Below are 18,282 nucleotides of genomic sequence, written 5' to 3' on the forward strand. Positions count from 1 at the left end.
AATTGAGTGGAGTTGCATAGCTTAGGGTCACGTAAAGTGGAGTGTCATTGAGTCTAATAACATAGATTGGATTGGGGTAGGGAGGAGTGGTGTAGAGTTGAGTGACATACAGTGGAATAATGTAGACTAGTGTGGCATGGAGTGCAATGGAGTGGCACACAGTACAGTGGAATAGAGTGGAGTGGTGTAGAGTGGAGGGGCATAGAGTGGCGTACAGTCAAGTGGCTTAGAGTGAAGCGGACTAGAGTGAAGTGGCATTCAGTGGAGTGCATACAGTAGAGTGACGTAGAGTGGAGTGGTGTACAGTGGAATCATAGATTGGAGTGGCGTGCATTTGAGTGGCATACAGTGAAATAGCATAGATTGGAGTGCGTAGAGTAGGCTGCGTACAGTGGAGCGGTGCACAGTACAGTGGCTTATATTGGGGTGGCATGGATTGGAGTGGTGAAGAGGTGAAGGGTGGAATAGTGTAGAGTGTAGCGGCAAAGAGTGGAGTGGCATAAATAAAACAAAATCAGAGTGGAACTTATAAAGCACACAGATATTCCAAGGAGTGTCCCGGCACTGCAGGTATAGATGACTGATCACAATGTGTGTGTGAGGGGACACAGACTAAAAAGATTCATTGAAAAGCCAGGTTTTCATGCTGCGTTCAAAAGAGCCCACATCCTTAATAGCCCCCAGGTGCAGAGGGAGGACATTCCAGCTGGCAGCGGCTGGCGCTGAAAAGGAGGATCCTCCCCATTTTTTCCTCCATGTCGTAGATACCGCAGACAGCAGTGTGTCAGCCAATCGTGGGGTTCTTGAGGCCAGATAGTGAAAGAGTTGCTTAGATAGATATTTAGGACCTAATCCATAGAAAGGTCTTTGGGCAAGCACCTGTCCTTTATACTTTACTCTTGCCCAAATGGGCAGTCAATGTAGCTTCTTGAAATGTTCCTGAACAGAAACATTCCTCTGAATATTCAGCAGGAGCCTAGTAGCAGCATTATGCACCAACTGGAGTGTCTTGAGTAGGTGTAGGTATAGAGGAAGACCCCAGTAGTGTGCATTGTCATAGTCCAGCTGAGACGCTATAAAGCCATGAACTACCGTCTTCTGACAGAAAGCAGGGGGAATGAACAGAAGGAACAGTAACAGAAACATCCTAACCTGACACAGGTTGTCAAAGGAAGTCTCTACTGTGCCTCCAATTGTGGTTTGAAGGACATATTACATATTACGGTCAAACTTCACTCCAAGGTTCTTCACAACCATAGTAGGTGTCGGAGGAGCTGGAGCAGAACGTGGCTAGATTTCACCACCCCACAGAGGGGGAGAAAATCCGAAGACTAGCACCTTTGGTTTGCTTGTGTTGCAGTGACAGTTGCTCTGACAATTCCATTGAAACAATTGACAGACACTCTTCAAATCTACATTAGTCACTAGAGACATTCCCGTCCCAAGTGAGAATAATGTGTGTGTCATCAGCATAGGAGATGACCTGCACTCTGAATGATTCCACCAGGGTTGCCAGAGGAGACATATCGATATCAAGCAATGCCGGACTCAAGGCAGAAACCTGGGGAAGCCCAAACTCAATGGACTAAGAGTCAGATGTAAATGCAGGCATCCACACCGATTGAGATCTGTTTGATGGAAAAAGAATGCAGCCAGGCCAGGGAGTTCCTCATATCCCGATGTCCTGCAGATGGTACATCAGGATAGGATGGAAAACTGAATCAAACGCTGTCAAAAGATCTAAAAGCATCAAAATCACCTTCTTCTTATTGACTACTACTATTTTAATAGTGTCTGCAACCTCAAGCAGAGAAGACTCAGTGCTTCAACCAGGGCGAAAGCCCGATTGAGAGGGATGCAGGAACTGGTTGGCGTCGAGATAGCTAGAAAGTCGCATGGCAATTAATTTCTCAAGGAACTTAGAAAAGAGTGGGTGCAAATAAATCAGCCTGTAATTAGCCATGTTGGATCTATCTGCCAAATGTTTTTTAAGCAGTGGAATCAACCTGGCATTCTTATAGCAGCTGGGGAACTTTGGCAAATTGCAGTGAGTTATTTAACAGCACATTTAGAGTGGGATTTATAGCCTCCACATTAGCACCCAGGACTTGAGGGGGAAGTGTTGTCAGGAAGCCAGACTTGCAAACTCTAAGAGCGAATTTGAAATCATCCAATGAATTAGGAGATGAAAAAAGCCCTGACAGGATCTGATCACCAGACTGAGCAGTCATACAGCTATCAATGGCAATAGATGTACTTAGCCCAACTAACCCAAAAAAGGAAGTGCTGCTATTGGTGATCACAACCTTTAAGGACTCCACAATGCCCACAACCTTCATCTCAAAAAATCTGTATGTTGAGAGCTGAGTTTCAGAGATGCTTCCAGCAGCCGAGTAAAAGGATTGATAATTGTTTGAGTGATTTCACAAGCTTCATTAATAGATCTAGCGATTTCATTAACAGAGTACTTTGATTGGGCTTTTATATGCCTCGGTGATAGACGGAAAGCTCCTTTTTGTAGTGCTCCTTATGCTAGGGTAGATAACATTTGCGCCAAGCTCTTTTGAGTGTTTTTAGTGCTGATGTAGTAGCTTAAGGTCTTCATTTTAAATCATGGAGTTGATGGATGTCTCAAAACAGGCAGTCGTCCCCATCGTCATCAATAGACAGACAGCTGTCCCATAGTTCAAAGGAGCACAGAGGGCAGGTAGGTGGCAGAATGGGGATAAACAAAACAATCTGACATGCACATAGCACACCAAGATTCAAAGCGTGAATCTCCGAGGATCGCACTTTCTATAGGGACCCAACTGAATGGAAATCTGAATAGCATGTCCGGCGCTGAGTGCAGAACGAGTGTGGACTGCCGCAGATGGGCTTGCCTTAGGTGCACTTGTTACACGTCACCGGTACGCCCACGCGGCGTGTCTGCTATGCATCTGAGGTCCGGACATTCTTATTTTCCTAGAGGATATCCCCCAGTGGCAACTAGACCGCACCTGATAAAAAGAGTGGAGTGGCATTGAGCACAGTGGTGTTGATAGAAGTTTGGAGTGGCATACATAGTACTGGTGTAGAGTCAAGTATCCCAGAGTGGAAAAGGATACAGTAGAGTGGCGTTGAGTGTAGTGGCATAGAGTTGAGTGGGGAAGAGCGGCATACAGTGAAATACTGTAGATTGGATTGGCATTGAGTGGGGAAGCATAGAGTGGAAGAGCAAAGAGTGAAGTGGTGTAGAGTGGTGTACAGTTGAGTGACATAGAGTGGAATCGCGTAGAGTGGAGTGGCGTGGCGTGCAGTGGTGTGGTGAACAGTAGAGTGGCGTACAGTGGAGTATCATATTGTGGAAAAGCATAGAGTAGTGGCATAGAGTGAAGTGGCATAGAACGGAGTGGTGTAGAATGTAATATCATATAGTGGAATTATGTACTTTGTAGTGGCATACAGTGTAGGCAGAGCGCATGAAGTTTCACTCAGCAGAATTCTTCAGAGTTGCCAAAAAACTGCCAAATTCCACAGAGTTGCGTGAGCAAGCAGAGTATTGCTTGGCCACCCCTAATCAAGTGCCTTTGGCTGCTGAGGGTCGTTGGGGACCAAGAAACCCCTATTGTTGCCACAAGTAGGTCCCCCACAGAATGATTGCTGTGACGTCATCAAAGGTCCGTCCCTTTCTCAACCAGTATTGAAAGGGCCTCCTGGCACACTACTGGCTGGTAGATGAAGTCCCCTTGGCTGCTGAGGGTTGTTGGGGCCCAAGAAACCCTATTGTTACTACAAGTAAGTCCCCCACAGTGGGATTGCTCAGATGTTCTCAGAGGCCTGCACCCTTTCTCAACCACTCTGCAAAGGGGCCTCCTGGTGCACTACTAGTTGAGGGTGACCTCCCCTTGGCTTCTAAGGGTTGTTGGGGGCCAAGAATCCCTATTGTTGCCCCAAGTAAGTCCTCCTCAATGGAATTGCTGTGACATCGTCGGATACCCCACCCCCTTTCTCAACCGCTCAGTCATTTGGGATGTCATCATTGAAGTCATGTGTGATATCACTGACCATTTCATGAGTGATGCAATATGTGAGGTCATAAGCAGTGCATTGTGGGGACTAAGTTATGGTTAGCTCAGCTAACTATAACTCCTCAATTTTTCTGGTTTTGTACAAGTGAAAAGTCAGCCAAACTATATCGTCTCTTTAAACTTTGTTTGTTTCAGTGAATTTCTATGGTTTTTTAATTCCATTTCCTAACTATAACATCCCTGTAACCTTTGATTTTTTCTGTGAATTTCTATGTTTTTTAACTAGTAGTCACAATTGCAGACCTCCTCCGACCAGCTCTCAGGAATCCAGCATTGTAGGACTTACAGGAGATACCAGTAGGGCGTCTTGGCCCCCAAGGTCCCTAAGGAGTAAAGTGGACTTCCTCCCCCAACCAGTAGTGCACCACGAGCTGCGTTTGCAGAGTGCTGTAGAAAGGGTCGGGCCTCTGAAGACATCTTAGCAATCCCGCTGTGTGATACTTATTGAAGGTAAGAGGAGGGGTATTTGGCCCCCAAGAAATCCTTAGGGGCCAACTACCCCTCCAATACCTCCAGTAATTCCCACACAGCAGGACTGCTGAGACCTGGTAGGAGGCCATGCCCCCTTTTTCCACTACTCTGTAAACGCACCTCCTGGTACACTACTAGTAGGGGGATGAAGTCCCCTTGGATATTGAGGGTCCTTTGGGGACAACTACTCCTCCTGTTACCTCCAGCAAGTCCGACACTGTGGGATTGCTAAGAAGATTTTGATGGCGACGCCCCCTTTCTCTACCACTCTGCAAATGTGCCACCTGGTACTCTACTAGTTGGGGGATAAAGTCCCCTTGGCTCTTGAGGATCCATGGGGGCCAACTAGCCCTCCTGTTACCTCCAGTAAGACTGACACAGGTAGATTGCTGAGAGGTGGTCAGAGGCCATCCCCTCTTTTTTTTTGTAAATGCTTTTATTTCATGGTAGGGTCCCAGGAGGACCACAACACCATGGCTTGGGGTCCCTACCCTGCCCCCTTTTCTTTTTTTCCCCTTTTTTGGGTTTACGCATTGAAGCTAAGTTCCAAGATGGCTTCTAACACATCCTAATTTTAGTGTGGCAGCTAATCAGAGCGGTGCACAAGCTCGTCTTTTTTCGCGAAGGCTTCGCGACCAGAGCTATCACTATAATTTTCATCTAAAATGTCTGGAAAAAACCAAATGGATTACGCCAAATCATGAAAAGCACGCTCTGGGTAAGAACATCTACCTTTCTAATAAATTTGGTGTAATTCCGTCCTGCAGTTCAGGCTGTCGGCGATCCTATGGGATTTACCAATTCAAACGCACTCTTATTTTGTGACCCTATTTATCGGTCCTCACTGCATGGATCAACCCAACCTTCAATGAGACACAGAACCTACTTTGATACTTTTTAAAAAAAATATCATGAAGATTTGTCAAATGACGCCAAAATTATAGGCAAGTAAATAAATGCTTTTCCAATGGAAACTAGGTCCTAACTATAACTACCAAATAGTGACCGCCAGTAGGCAGGTACATATACATATGTATATATATATTCACTTAAAAAGCTATAGGTTTCACACATGTTATAGTTAGGTGGACATTTCACTCGTAAAAAACCAATGAAATTCCCCCGTTATAGTTAGTTCAGATAACTATAACTCGCGCGCCCGCACTCCACTGCTCATGACGTCACATATTACATCACTCATGACATGGTCAGTGGCATCACTCATGACATCACTGATGACATCATCCTTTTGATAGAGTGGCGGTCGCACAAGTTATAGTTATCTGAACTAACTATAACGGGGGAATTTCATTGGTTTTTTACGAGTGAAATGTCCACCTAACTATGACATGTGTGAAACCTATGGTTTTTTAAGTGAATTTGCAAGGTTTTTTAAATGCTAATTCCTAACTATAACGTGTGTGAAACCTATGGTTTTTTCAGTGAATTTGTACGGTTTTTTAAATGCTAAGTTATGTATTTATTATTATATTTTTTATATATTTATTTTACAATAAACTACGTATTATGGTTTTTCACCGTGCACGCACGGTGCGCGCACCCCAGCGATTTAAAAAAAAAAAAGGAAAATGTTTTTTTCTGCCTTTGGGGTCCTTCAGGGACCCCCTGACAAAGGCTAGGGGGTCAGGAACTCTCTACCCTGCCCCTTTTTCACGTTCGCCACCTTCCTTTTTCACTCTCGCACTCAAAACAAACAAAATGGCGGCTGACACTTCCTGATTTCGACCGATTCGAACGTTGACTGACATGTAACCACCAATCAGAATAACGCTCGCGCACGTTAGGGTGCGCGCACCGTGCGGGCGCACCATGCGCACACGGTGCGCGGCTATAGATATTTATGTACTTTAACTGCAATTTTCTCAGGAACTACTGAACAGATTGACTCAGTATATGCAAAAGGCACATCCCTGACCTGAGGACTACCTGTTTGCCAAATTTCAAGTAATTCTGTTCAGCCGTTCGGGCTGTACCTTCGACTAAAGGTCCTATGGGAAAATGCATGGGGAAAATGCGTTTTGGGACCCCCCTTTTTTCTCGGCCCCCGCTTGACGAATCCCCCCGAGACTTTTAGGGTAGGAACTGAGCGGAGCGCCCCATTAGTTGTGAAAATTTCGCGAGGATTCGTCAACTGGCGCCAAAGTTATTCAAAATTGAATTTTGAGATTTCCTATGGAAACACGGTCCGCCAGTAGATAATATTTATATATATATATATTAACCACTGGTGGTCGCCAGTAGGTAGTTATAGATAGGACCTATTTTCCATAGGAAATCCGCAACATTCTATTCCCAATAACTTTGGTGCCGATTGACGAATCTTTGCAAAATTTTCGTAAGTTTTGGCCAGCTTCGGTCCGCTCCTAGCCTGAAAGTCTCGGGATGATTCGTGTAGCGAGGGCCGAGAAAAAAGGGGGGTCCCAAAACATGTTTTCCCCATGCAATTTCCCGTAGGACCATTAGCCGTAGCTACAGCCCGAACTGCTGAACGGAATTACACCAAATTTGGCAAAGAGGTAGTCCTCAGTTCAGACTCGTGCCTTTTGCTTAAATGGTGTCAATCTGTTCAGTAGTTCCTGGGAAAATTGCAGTTAAAAGTACATATATATCTATGGCCGCGCTGGATCCGCGCACCTTGAGCGCACCCTGAGCGCACCCTCCCGATCATGCGCTGAATGCTAATTGACTGTCAAGTGGTTGTCAACATTCGAAACCAGGAACTGTTGGCAGCCATTTTGTGCCTCGGTAGAAGCGAGGCTGAAGAAGTCTGTGGAATAAGTGTGCAAAACATATAAAGGGGGCAGGATAGAAATACCCTGACCATTTAGACCTGCTTAGGGGGACCCAGAAGGACTCCCAGGGCCCCCCAATTTATTTAATTTTTTTTTTAAACGGAAAGTGCGCTCAGGGTGCGCAGATCCTGCCGTAAAAAAATAAAGCTTTTTTTATAATTAGCCCCCCAGGGGCTGCCACCTCCCCGGGGCTACAAAATAAATTGGGAGGGGCTCGAAAGCCCCTCCCAGTATAATTTGTGGGGGGCTCGATGGCCCCCCCAAGCCATGGGGACCCCCATCCCCCGGGGCTTTATGTATTGAGGGAGGGGGGCTGCGTGGCCCCCCTGCTGGAGCCCTCGAGGGCCCTGGGGACCGCCACCCCCCAGGGCCGGCTCCTGCAGTGTCCTGTGGTGCCCACCCCCAGGACACTGTTGTTTGCTATGAGAGGGCGGGAGTCTCCTGCCCTCCCATAGCAAACTTGGTTTGGATTTTGAAAGAGAGAGCAGGGAAACCTGCTCTCTCTTTCAAAATCCAAACCATATTGCTTTTCCACACGGGGAGCTGCATGTCAGCAGCTCCCGATGTGGAAAAGCAATGCCGGCTCCCGAAGGATGTGGGGAGCCGGCTGGGACCGTGGGGGCATTGGGGCTCCCCCCACGGTCCCCAACATTTTTTATAAGCCCCGGGGATGGGGTCCCCGGGGATAATTATAATTAGTAATAGGGGCTATTTTTTTTTTTACTGTAAAATTAGGAGTCGCGCATCCAGCGCGGCTCTCAATGCGGCCCCCTGGTGTGCACGCGTTGGATGCACGACTACTAACCTGTAGGGTGCGTGACTCCAGCGCGTTTGGTGCACGACTTCTACGCGTCGGAATGCACAAGCCTAACGCGTTGGGTGATATAGTTAGCTGGACATTTCACTTGTACAAAACCATTGAAATTCCTCCGTTATAGTTAGTTCTACTAACTATAACTCGCGTGCCTGCAATCCACTGTTGATGACGTCACATATTACATCTACTAGATGATGTCGTGAATGATGTCATCAGTGATGTCATTTGAGATGTTATCAGTGATGTCACTGACCATGTCATGAATGATGTAACATGTGACATCATCAGCAGTGGATTGTGGGTGCGCGAGTTATAGTTAGTAGAACTAACTATAATGGTTTTGTACGAGTGAATTGTCCAGCTAACTATAACACCCCTGAAACCTATGGTTTTTACAGTAAAAATATATATATATATATATATAATTCTGAGGGTACCTGGTGGCCAACTAGCCCATCAGGTACCTCCAGTAAGCGCTACAGAGCTGTATTGCAGAGAGGTGTTCCGAGGCCATGCCCCTTTTCACACCACACTGAAAACGCGGCTTCTGGCACACTGCTGCTCGGAGGATTAAGTCCACTTATGTCCTGAGGTTCTCAGGACACAAGAGACCTCATCGCCCCATCAGCAGTGCACCAAAAGCCGCGTTTGTATAGTGGTGTAAAAAGGGGGCGTGGCCTCAGACCACCTCTCTGCAACGCAGCTCTGTGGTTCTTACTGGCGGGACCTGGTGGGCTAGTTGGACCCCAGGGACCCTCAGTATTCAAGGGGACTAAATTCCCCAACATAGAAGGCGCCACAGAGCTTGATAACAGAGAGGTGGACACAGGCCATGCCCCCTTTCTACGCCACTCTCTCGCGTCTCCTAGCCCATTCTAAGTTGAGGATTAAGACCCTTTGAATACTAAGGGTCCCTGGGGGCCAACTGGCCCACCAGGTACCTCCAGTTATTGCCACAGAGCTGCGTTGCAGAGTGGTGTAAAAAGGGGTGTGGTCTCCGACCACCTCTCTGCAATACAGCTTTGTGGTGCAACTGGCGGTACCTGGTGGGCTAGTTGGCCCCCAGGGTCCCGCTGTAATCAAGGGGAATTAATTCCCCAGCTAACAACGTGCCAGGGGGCGCATTTGCAGTGTGGTGGACAAAAGGGGCGTGGCCTCTGGCTAGATGCCAGCTTTTTTTAAAATTTAGTTTTTAGAACGGGCCCCCCATTCTTTTCGTATTTTTGGGGCCCTGGGGGCACCATCCCCCAGGGCCTGACCCCTTTTAAAAAATTTAAAAAAACTGGAAGGGGGCCGTGCGGCTCTCCTCCCGAGGCCAATTTTGGCCACAGGGACCCCATCCCCTGGGGTATGGCCACATATATATATATTTTTTTAAATATATTTTAAGGAGGGGGTTGTGTGGCCCCCCTCCTGATGCATCTATTGGCCCCTGGGACCCCATCCCCCGGGGCTGTCCCTCTTTTTTATTTGTTTATTTTTATTGAGGGAGGGGGGCCGTTTTGCCCCCCCTGCTGGGCCACTTCTGGCCCCGGGACCCCATCCCCCTGGGCCTGGCATCATGGTTGGGGACTGTGGGGGGAGCCCCAATGCCAGCACGGTCCCGCCGTCTCCCCGCCTCCTGCAGGAGCCGGCATTGCTTTTGAGCAAGGGGAGCTGCTAACATGCAGCTCCCCTTGCCCAAAAGCAATCATCTGCTTTGCTTCATTAAAGCGAGAGCAGGTTTCCCTGATCTCGCTTCAATGAAGCAAAGCAGAGTTTGCTATGGCATGGCGGGAGCCGCACAGCTCTCGCCCGGCCATAGCAAACAGCAATGTCCCGGGGTGGGCACCCCGATACATTGCAGGAGCCGGCCCTGGGGGGTGACAGTCCCCAGGGCCATCAAGGGCTCCTGGAGGGGGCCGCGCAGCCCCCACTCCCTTCATTTTGAAAGCCCCGGGGAGGTGGTGGTCCCCAAGGGCTGAGGGTCCGTAACAGACCCCCAAATTTGGATAAAGAGTGCCCCGGGGAGGTGGTGGTCCCCGGGGCGTGGGGCGTGGCTCTTGCCCCCACACAAATCTTATTTTTTTTAAAACAGAGTCCAGGGAGGTGGCAGTCCCATGGGCTGTGGGAGGGCCACGTGCCCCCCGCATACAATTAAAAAAGCCCTGGGGACGTGGCAGTCCCCGGGGCAGCATGGGGTTGCATTTTTTAAAATTTCAGCGGGATTCACGACCCCAACGTGAATTCTGCCATTTCTTTTAAACAAAAATGCTTTTTTTGGCCCTGGGGGTCCTTGTGGGACCCCCTGAGCAGGCCTAGGGGGTCAGGGTGTTTCTACCCTGCCCCCTTTTCTTGTTTTTTAACCTTTTTTCTACTGATTTCTTGTGACTCGGTTACAAGATGGCTGCCAACACTACCTGGTTTGGAGTTTTGGCAGACAATCAGAGTGAAGCTCATGCTTGGGAGGATTCGCAAACCCTCCTCGGTGCTCAGATATATACATTTTTCCTTTCTTTAATTTCTCAGCAACTACTGAGCGGCTCTTTCTGAACCAAGGGCTACCTTATTTGGTGTAATTCTGTTCAACATGGGGAAAATGTGTTTTGGGACACCCCCTTTTTTCTCGGCCCCCGCTTGACAAATCATCCTGAAACTTTCAAGACAGGAGCTGATGCAGCGGACCACTAGTTTTGAAAATTTTGCGAAGCTTCATCAAACGACTCCAAAGTTATTGGGATAACAAAAAACGCTTGTGAATAGAAATGAGGTCCTAACTACAACTACCTACTGGCAAGCGCCAGCAGGTTATATACTATATATATATTCACTGAAAAAACCATAGGTTTCACACACTTTATAGTTAGGAATTAGCATTTAAAAAACCTTGCAAATTCAATGAAAAAACCATAGGTTTCACACAGGTTATAGTTAGGTGGATATTTCACTCGTAAAAAACCAATGAAATTCCCCCGTTATAGTTAGTTCAGATAACTATAACTTGCGCGACCGCCACTCTATCACAAGGATGATGTCATCAGTGATGTCATGAGTGATGCCACTGACCATGTCATGAGTGATGTAATATGTGACGTCATGAGCAGTGGATTGCGAACGGGCGAGTTATAGTTATCTGAACTAACTATAACGGGGGAATATAGTATATATATGTATATATATATATATGTATATGTATATATATATATGAAAAAACACCAGAGTTCCCACTGCTGTATTTCCCAAATTGGAAACGAAGATAGGGACATGGACTCTAAGTAGGTGCGTAATTTCCTTTTCTTTATTTACATAGGTAGACGCTTCGGCATGGTGGCTATATATATATATATATATATATATATATATATATATATATATATCTTCATTGGAAAAAAACAAGGGTTACAGGGACCTTATAGCTAGGTTCAGGTTTCACTCGTAAAAAACACAGAAATTCAGCATTTATAGTGAGCTGAGCTAAGTATAACTCACACCCCCCCTCAATGCACTGCTTATCACCCCACATATTACATCATTCATGACATGGTCGGTATCATCCACAGAATCTCACACACACTCACTTACAACCCCATAGAACCTTTCATACACCCACTCCCACACAGCCATTCTCAGATCTATTGCAGAAGTTACACATCCACTTACATGTATGTATAGTTTTTTCCAAGGAGGTGAAGGCTATTAGGAGGAATGTGATTCCCTCATCATGGGGCACTTATGAAGTTCAAGGAGACAGCTAGACCTCAGAATAAAATAGCACTGATTTAGAAGTGAGGGAGGGCCTATGAAAGAAACACAATCCTTAAGAAGTCAATAGAAGGGAGCTGAATGCAGTACCAAGGAGCATTGAATAAAATAGGATCAATCAGTTTAATTAAGAACCATAAAGCAAGCACTTACAAAGGCACCAATTGTTACAATAAAGGAAGAAAACAACCTATAAGATTAAACCAGACATTGAGATACATATACAAAGGAGATAATGTACACACATGCTCTGAAGAAATGCAGAATGTGCGAAACACGTGTTGTCCATGTGTGAATAAAAGAAGCCATCATACAAACTAAGCTGTTAGACACTGTTATTTCTTGTCAATGAACATTTTTTTCTGTATTACTCTTACCAATACTGGTCGGGTATCAGTGTACTGAGAATACTAAGATAAGTAATTAATTACCTTTGTCCACAAGAAATTCCAACAGAAATACTTCTTTTAATAGAAACCTCCTTATGAAATTGAAACAATTAATCGGAATGGGTCTATCCAGCAAGCCCAGCAATGACCCATGAAGAAAAATAATAAACCAACGTGTTTACCAGTTTAAACATCCTTGTCAATGCATGGAGTGACTCAAAATAATCTACTGCAAAATGTTCCCACACATTACGGAGCACTGGACAGTTTGCACTTGAGTGACCCTAATAACAGCTTAGTTGTCACTCATGCGCAACTTGATCAATGGCACCCACACAACCACGATTGGTCTTCAGGAAGTGGTGGGGTACCCGTGTACTGAGAGGACTGAGAGTAAAGCGCCAGACAGGGTGCTTTGTAATTACCTGTTCCCACAAGAATTTCCAACAGAAATCCTTGTTTTAATAGACAACTACTTATGAAAGTGAAACAATGAATCGGAAGGGGGCTACCCTCAAGCCTAGCAATGACCCAATAAGAAAGATAATAAATCTAAGTGTTTACCAGTTTGAATAACCATGGCAATGCATAGAGTAACTCAAACTGCAAAATTTCGCCACACATTATGAGGCAATGGACAGTTTGCACTTGAGTGACCCTAATGACTGCATGATTGTCACTCATGCAAAACAAAAACAACTTGATCAATGGAACCAACAGAACTACAATTGGTCTTTAGGAAGTGGCAGAGATGCCTTTACACTTGTATGCACCAATACAGCTTTAGTTACATTACCGTCAATTTATATTTCGCTGGACTAGATATCCATCACCACTGTGATGGAGGAAAATGGAGTCAAATGTCTATCAAAATCTAAATAAGGCCCTAAATCAAGCCACTTCAAAGTCCAGCACTTTTCCTACTGTTGCGTAGATTGGAGTGAGAATAGTAAAGCTTAAACATAGTTCTTAATCTTAAACAACTTTTGTTTCCAACTGTTATGTCACAAATGTCAGTGACCTAATTTTGATCTAATTATTCATGAAATAGGCTTCCATCAGAAGCCTTATATGCAATAACATTTCCTTACTGGGAGATGACGAGGTAGAATCATGAGAGACAAAACACAGTCTGAAAATGCAGGTATAATATGTACAAAAGAACACAAGAAGTACTTGTTATTTTTGAGATATCCACATAAAATATAGTTTTATGAAATTATTATACATGAAAAATATTAACACAGCTTATGGTTACCCTCCTGGACCTACACTGATCACCATTGAAAATAAATCCTCTAACATAGCAATATTAAAACACAAATGCACTGGTATATTTCAGAAACATTTTCATCAGAGCAATTTTAATTGAAATGCACTTATTATATGTTTGTTATAGCAGAGAAAAACTCATGATTAGTTACAGGTTTCGGTTCATGTTATGGATGTCCAATCGGGGTCCATGAGATCTGGATCATGACAACTGTTTCAGAGTATCTGCATAACGCATATTTAAATACAATGGATTAAATAGGTATTATATTTAGTGATTATCCTGAAATATGATGAACCTTGGGAATTTGCTGAGTTTGTAGTGGTTCATGTCACATTTATTTGAGAATATCAGTGTTAAAACAAAGCTTACCCGGCTACTGGATCAACTGCTATTGCCTTTGCATTGAGAAGATCAATGTCAATCAATGTGATGCAAACACTTCCATTCTGATCACATGCAAAGATTCTGTCACTGACATGATCCACAAAGTAAAAATTTCCAGTCAGCCAGTCAATTGCCATTTGATGTATATCTAACAGAAATAAAAACAAAGTTATAATTATGTTGGTTTCATAACAGTAACATTTTATATTTATAGTTGCATTTGTGGGTTATTGTTCAAATAGACACTTAGTCCAAATTCAAATGAATAAGGTGATTCAAATCATTTAAACACAGACATTCTAGGCCTTATTTATGAGCCCCTGCGTCACTTTTGTGCTGCCATTGTGTCACTTTTTGTGACGCCGCGGCGGCGTAAATAATGTGACATATATACGAAGTGAAGCATCTACGCAGATGCTTCACTTCATGAAACCCTGCACTACATTATACCTACATCAGGTATAATGTATTCAGGGTGTGCTTTCCCCTCCAAGAAAGGGTCATAGGAGTGGTGCAGTGAAATCTATAAAATTTCATTGCACCACTTCTAGGACACCAATGCCTCCAAAACTTATGTAAGGGTGATGCAGGCCCTTTCAAATGACACAATATAATCCACTGCAAACTTTTCCCATACATTACAAGGCACTGGAGAGTTTTCACTTGAGTGACCCTAATAATGGCTTGGTTGTCACTCTTGTGAAACAAAAACACCTTGATCAATGAAACCCACACAACCACAATTGGTTTCCAGGAACTGGCAGAGATACCTCCACAATTTTATACACCAATTCATGTTAAGGAACACTAAGGCCTTCATTACGATGTCGGGCGGAATCACTTCTCCCCCGATACCGCATCGGTCATGGGACCGAACAACACCCGGTCGGTGGTTCTGACCGCCTCATTCGGATGCGACTGAACACTGATCTGTCACATTCCTACATTTTACTTGGGGACCATGCTTTCATGCTGTAAACAGGCTGTAATGCATGCTCCCATAGTAAAATGGAAGGTGCGTTCATCCCTGCACCCCGTGGCAGGCACGTAAAGGTGCCTGCCACAAGGTGCAGGGATCAACAGGGGGCACTTGCCTCCAATTGGAGGCTGTGCACCCAAGGGGGCCCTGATGGGGGCCCCAAAGATTTTTCCAAAATAGTTTCCATGTCGGACAGACCGTTATGGAAACCAAGTTGGAATCCATCATCATATTCTCAAGGGCGGAAAGGCCCGCCCATGAGATTACTTGCCGCATTTCGATTGGTGGACCGGCTCTCCAAGCCCATCAGAAGTCAGCTGGAATGACTGGTCGGATTCGTTTCCGACCACCTCCATCAAAAAGAGGCGGTCAGAAAGGAATCAGACAGGCCCATTACGGTGTGGCTCGGAAGGCTCCGACCATCGCAATTGGCCCCTATATTTAATTGTAACACAGATTCTACAATGCTTCCTTTCACAAACTCTGAATATGAATGTTTCTAATCACACATCCATCACTTAAAAAGTCTCAACCACTTTCCAAGGCCTCAACATGTTCAGTTACTGGCTAACTAAATACATGTATGTCGTCCTCAAAAACAACCATACCAGGAACCTCACTAATAAAATCAGATATCGGTCATTGAAAAATAAAGGTGTGCAAGATACACTGAAATGCATGTGAAAACATTAGAATGCATCATCATGAGCCATGAGTATTGTAAGACAGTAAAACGATATCCAACAATACCCTTAGCTATAGCTTTCAAAACATCATTGCCACTGAAACTGCTGCAAAACAATACGTCTTTGGGAGGGTATTTGAATCCAACCAAATCCCATAAGTCAGAAATTTAAGATCAATGCACATATGTTTAATATTTGTCTAAAGCGTCAAGTGATAGTCAAAGAGATTAATCTTTTGTCTTCATAATGTCAGTAATACAGATGCCCTTTAACTGTATTGCCAATTATGCATCAGAACTTAATTGCATAATGTATAGTTTGTACTTCACTGGTGTCACATAATTTACCGTTCCCAGTTTTTGGCAAACATTTAAATAGTGGTCGTAGAAATATCTTTATTTGATGTTTTTGAAAAACATCAAATTATACAAACATGGTATTATTAATGCTCATTTAGACTATTTATCTCACACACAATTTGACTTGGAGAAACAATTAGAAACGTGCACAACTACTAGGTGAATTCCCAAGACAAGTCCAATACCACAACAAGTGACAACATTGATATCACATACACTGAAAAATATACTCAATAAAGTTTCATGTGCTGCAAGTTTCCCATTTTATTTAGTGAAAAAATTGCTATAAACAATTTCATTGTCTAGTAGACCTATGTCATCTAATTATTAAATCACAAAAAAAATATCCTTACTATCGTTTAAAACTGTTAAAATCTATTCAAATCTATTACCCATTAATTAAACAATATATAAAATCATAAACTGCTCATTTAATAAACATTTTCAGTGGTTAGTAGATAATTTCAGCATCCTGCTTCTTAACCTCCAGGCATGTAACAAATATCTGGACACGGTGAAGATTAACCACTCTGTGCAATCACTTTTAAGGATTCGAATAATATCTTTTAAGTGGTTTACAGCTAAAATGCGGATTATGGAAATTAGCCAAGTTCTTCTGATCTGAGTGTGTTTTGACAAAAGAGCAGCAAATGTTTTCCGGCTTCATGATCGGCCTTGCATGAGGGGCAAGTGATCGAAATGTTAACCCCCTTCCATTTTCCACAGAAACCATTTATTGGCAAGAAACCATATCTGAATGTTTAAAACAAGGATTTTTCTAGTAGGGTTTTCTATATAATTCAAGAACTCATGTAGATACATGTTGTCTTTAAAATTCAGAAACCTCCTTGATATTTCCCCTGCAGTTTCTTTATTTAGCCATATTTCACTATCATGAAGCCAATATCTCTTTTTAAGATTAGCTAAGGTTTTTTTCCGTATACTACTAGGGTTAGTCCAAAGCTCACTCAAGTCCAGTCTGTACATCCAGCTCTTTATGTACTTGAGTCACACATCAAGCAGTGATTGTCTCATGGGAAATGATGAGTAACTTAAACAAATTCGAATCTAATAAGCAAGGGGCATGCATAAAGGCAATCACATGTGTTACATTTTTAAGTCCCAAGTCTAGGCGCGTTTTGGGGATATCCAAAATTGTTCTCCTGAAAATGTTCTCAGTTTTTTAAATAGCCCCTACTTTGCTCTGGCCCCATAACTCTGCGCCATGCAATGCCGCTCCAATACCCTTGGCTTGATACACTTGGATTACTGGGGCAACTGGCATGTAGATTGAGATTTTCAGTCTTTTTTTTACTAAAGCAGAGCTTGCATGTTGAAGTGAGAGTTGGCTCTTTGCAATTTGTGCAGCCAACAATAATTAATTAGTTAGTCTGACCCCTAAGTAATTGAATTGATTCACCTGTTCTACTGGGGTGGCTCCCAATCTAATCATGCCCCTATAGGACTTTTGTGGGTTAAATGCCATAAATGTAGTTTTTGTGGCATTTATTTCCAGCCCAAATTCCCCACAAGATGCCAAAAACCTATCCAGTAGATTTCGGAGCCCCATCGGCGTCCTAGAAATAAGTAAGGTATCATCGTCAAAAAGCAAGGATGACCCTGCTTGGTCAGCATGTTTAGGGGGATCACCTTTACTATCAGTTAATGTTTCAACCAATCCATTAATATCTAAGGTGAACAGAGTAGGTGCAAGTACACACCCTTGGCGCACATCTCTGTTCACCCTTATGCGATCCGTCAGCCCACCTTCCTTCCCCAACCTGATTTGAACATAGTTATCCCTATGGAGTCTAATAAATATCTTCAATAGATTTCTCTGGATCCCCATCTTGTGTAGGGCTTCCCATAGTTTCTCTTGGGTGACTAGATTAAATGCGGCACACAGTTCCACAAACACAAAACGTACACATTCCCTTTTTAATTACAGCATATTTCCATAAAATCATTAAAAACCGGAGCAATTGGTTTATGATGCTCAAGTTTTCTCTAAAACCTGCCTGCAGGGACAGCAATATCTTCCCTTCCCTCATCCTGTCTAGAAGCCTTTCTAGCAGGTGCCTTCAAATAATCTTGGTGCTGTATCTATCAGGCTTATGGGCCAAATTTTCGCTGGATTGTTTGTACCCCTCTTTTTAAGTAGGGTATTATATCTGCACCCAACCAAGAATCTTGAATATCATCACCCTTTAAGATGGCATTAAAACTATGATTAGGAATCATATACCAGATTGCAGGTTTAGAAAGATAAAAGTCACCTTGAATTTTATCTAGACCTG

General features: G+C 43.9%; 1 protein-coding gene across 1 annotated transcript in view; it reads right to left on the reverse strand.

The window, feature by feature from the left end:
- The window catches only part of LRP1B (LDL receptor related protein 1B), a 3,634,433-nt gene that overhangs the window by 2,585,616 nt on the left and 1,030,535 nt on the right, over positions 1 to 18,282 (reverse strand). The window contains exon 7 of the mRNA XM_085647014.1: positions 13,947 to 14,109. Coding sequence (XP_085503140.1) covers positions 13,947 to 14,109 — 163 coding nt within the window. The remainder of the gene's footprint in view (positions 1 to 13,946; positions 14,110 to 18,282) is intronic.

This window comes from Triturus cristatus, chromosome 3_2 (assembly GCF_964204655.1).
Source record: "Triturus cristatus chromosome 3_2, aTriCri1.1, whole genome shotgun sequence".
NCBI lineage: Eukaryota > Metazoa > Chordata > Amphibia > Caudata > Salamandridae > Triturus > Triturus cristatus.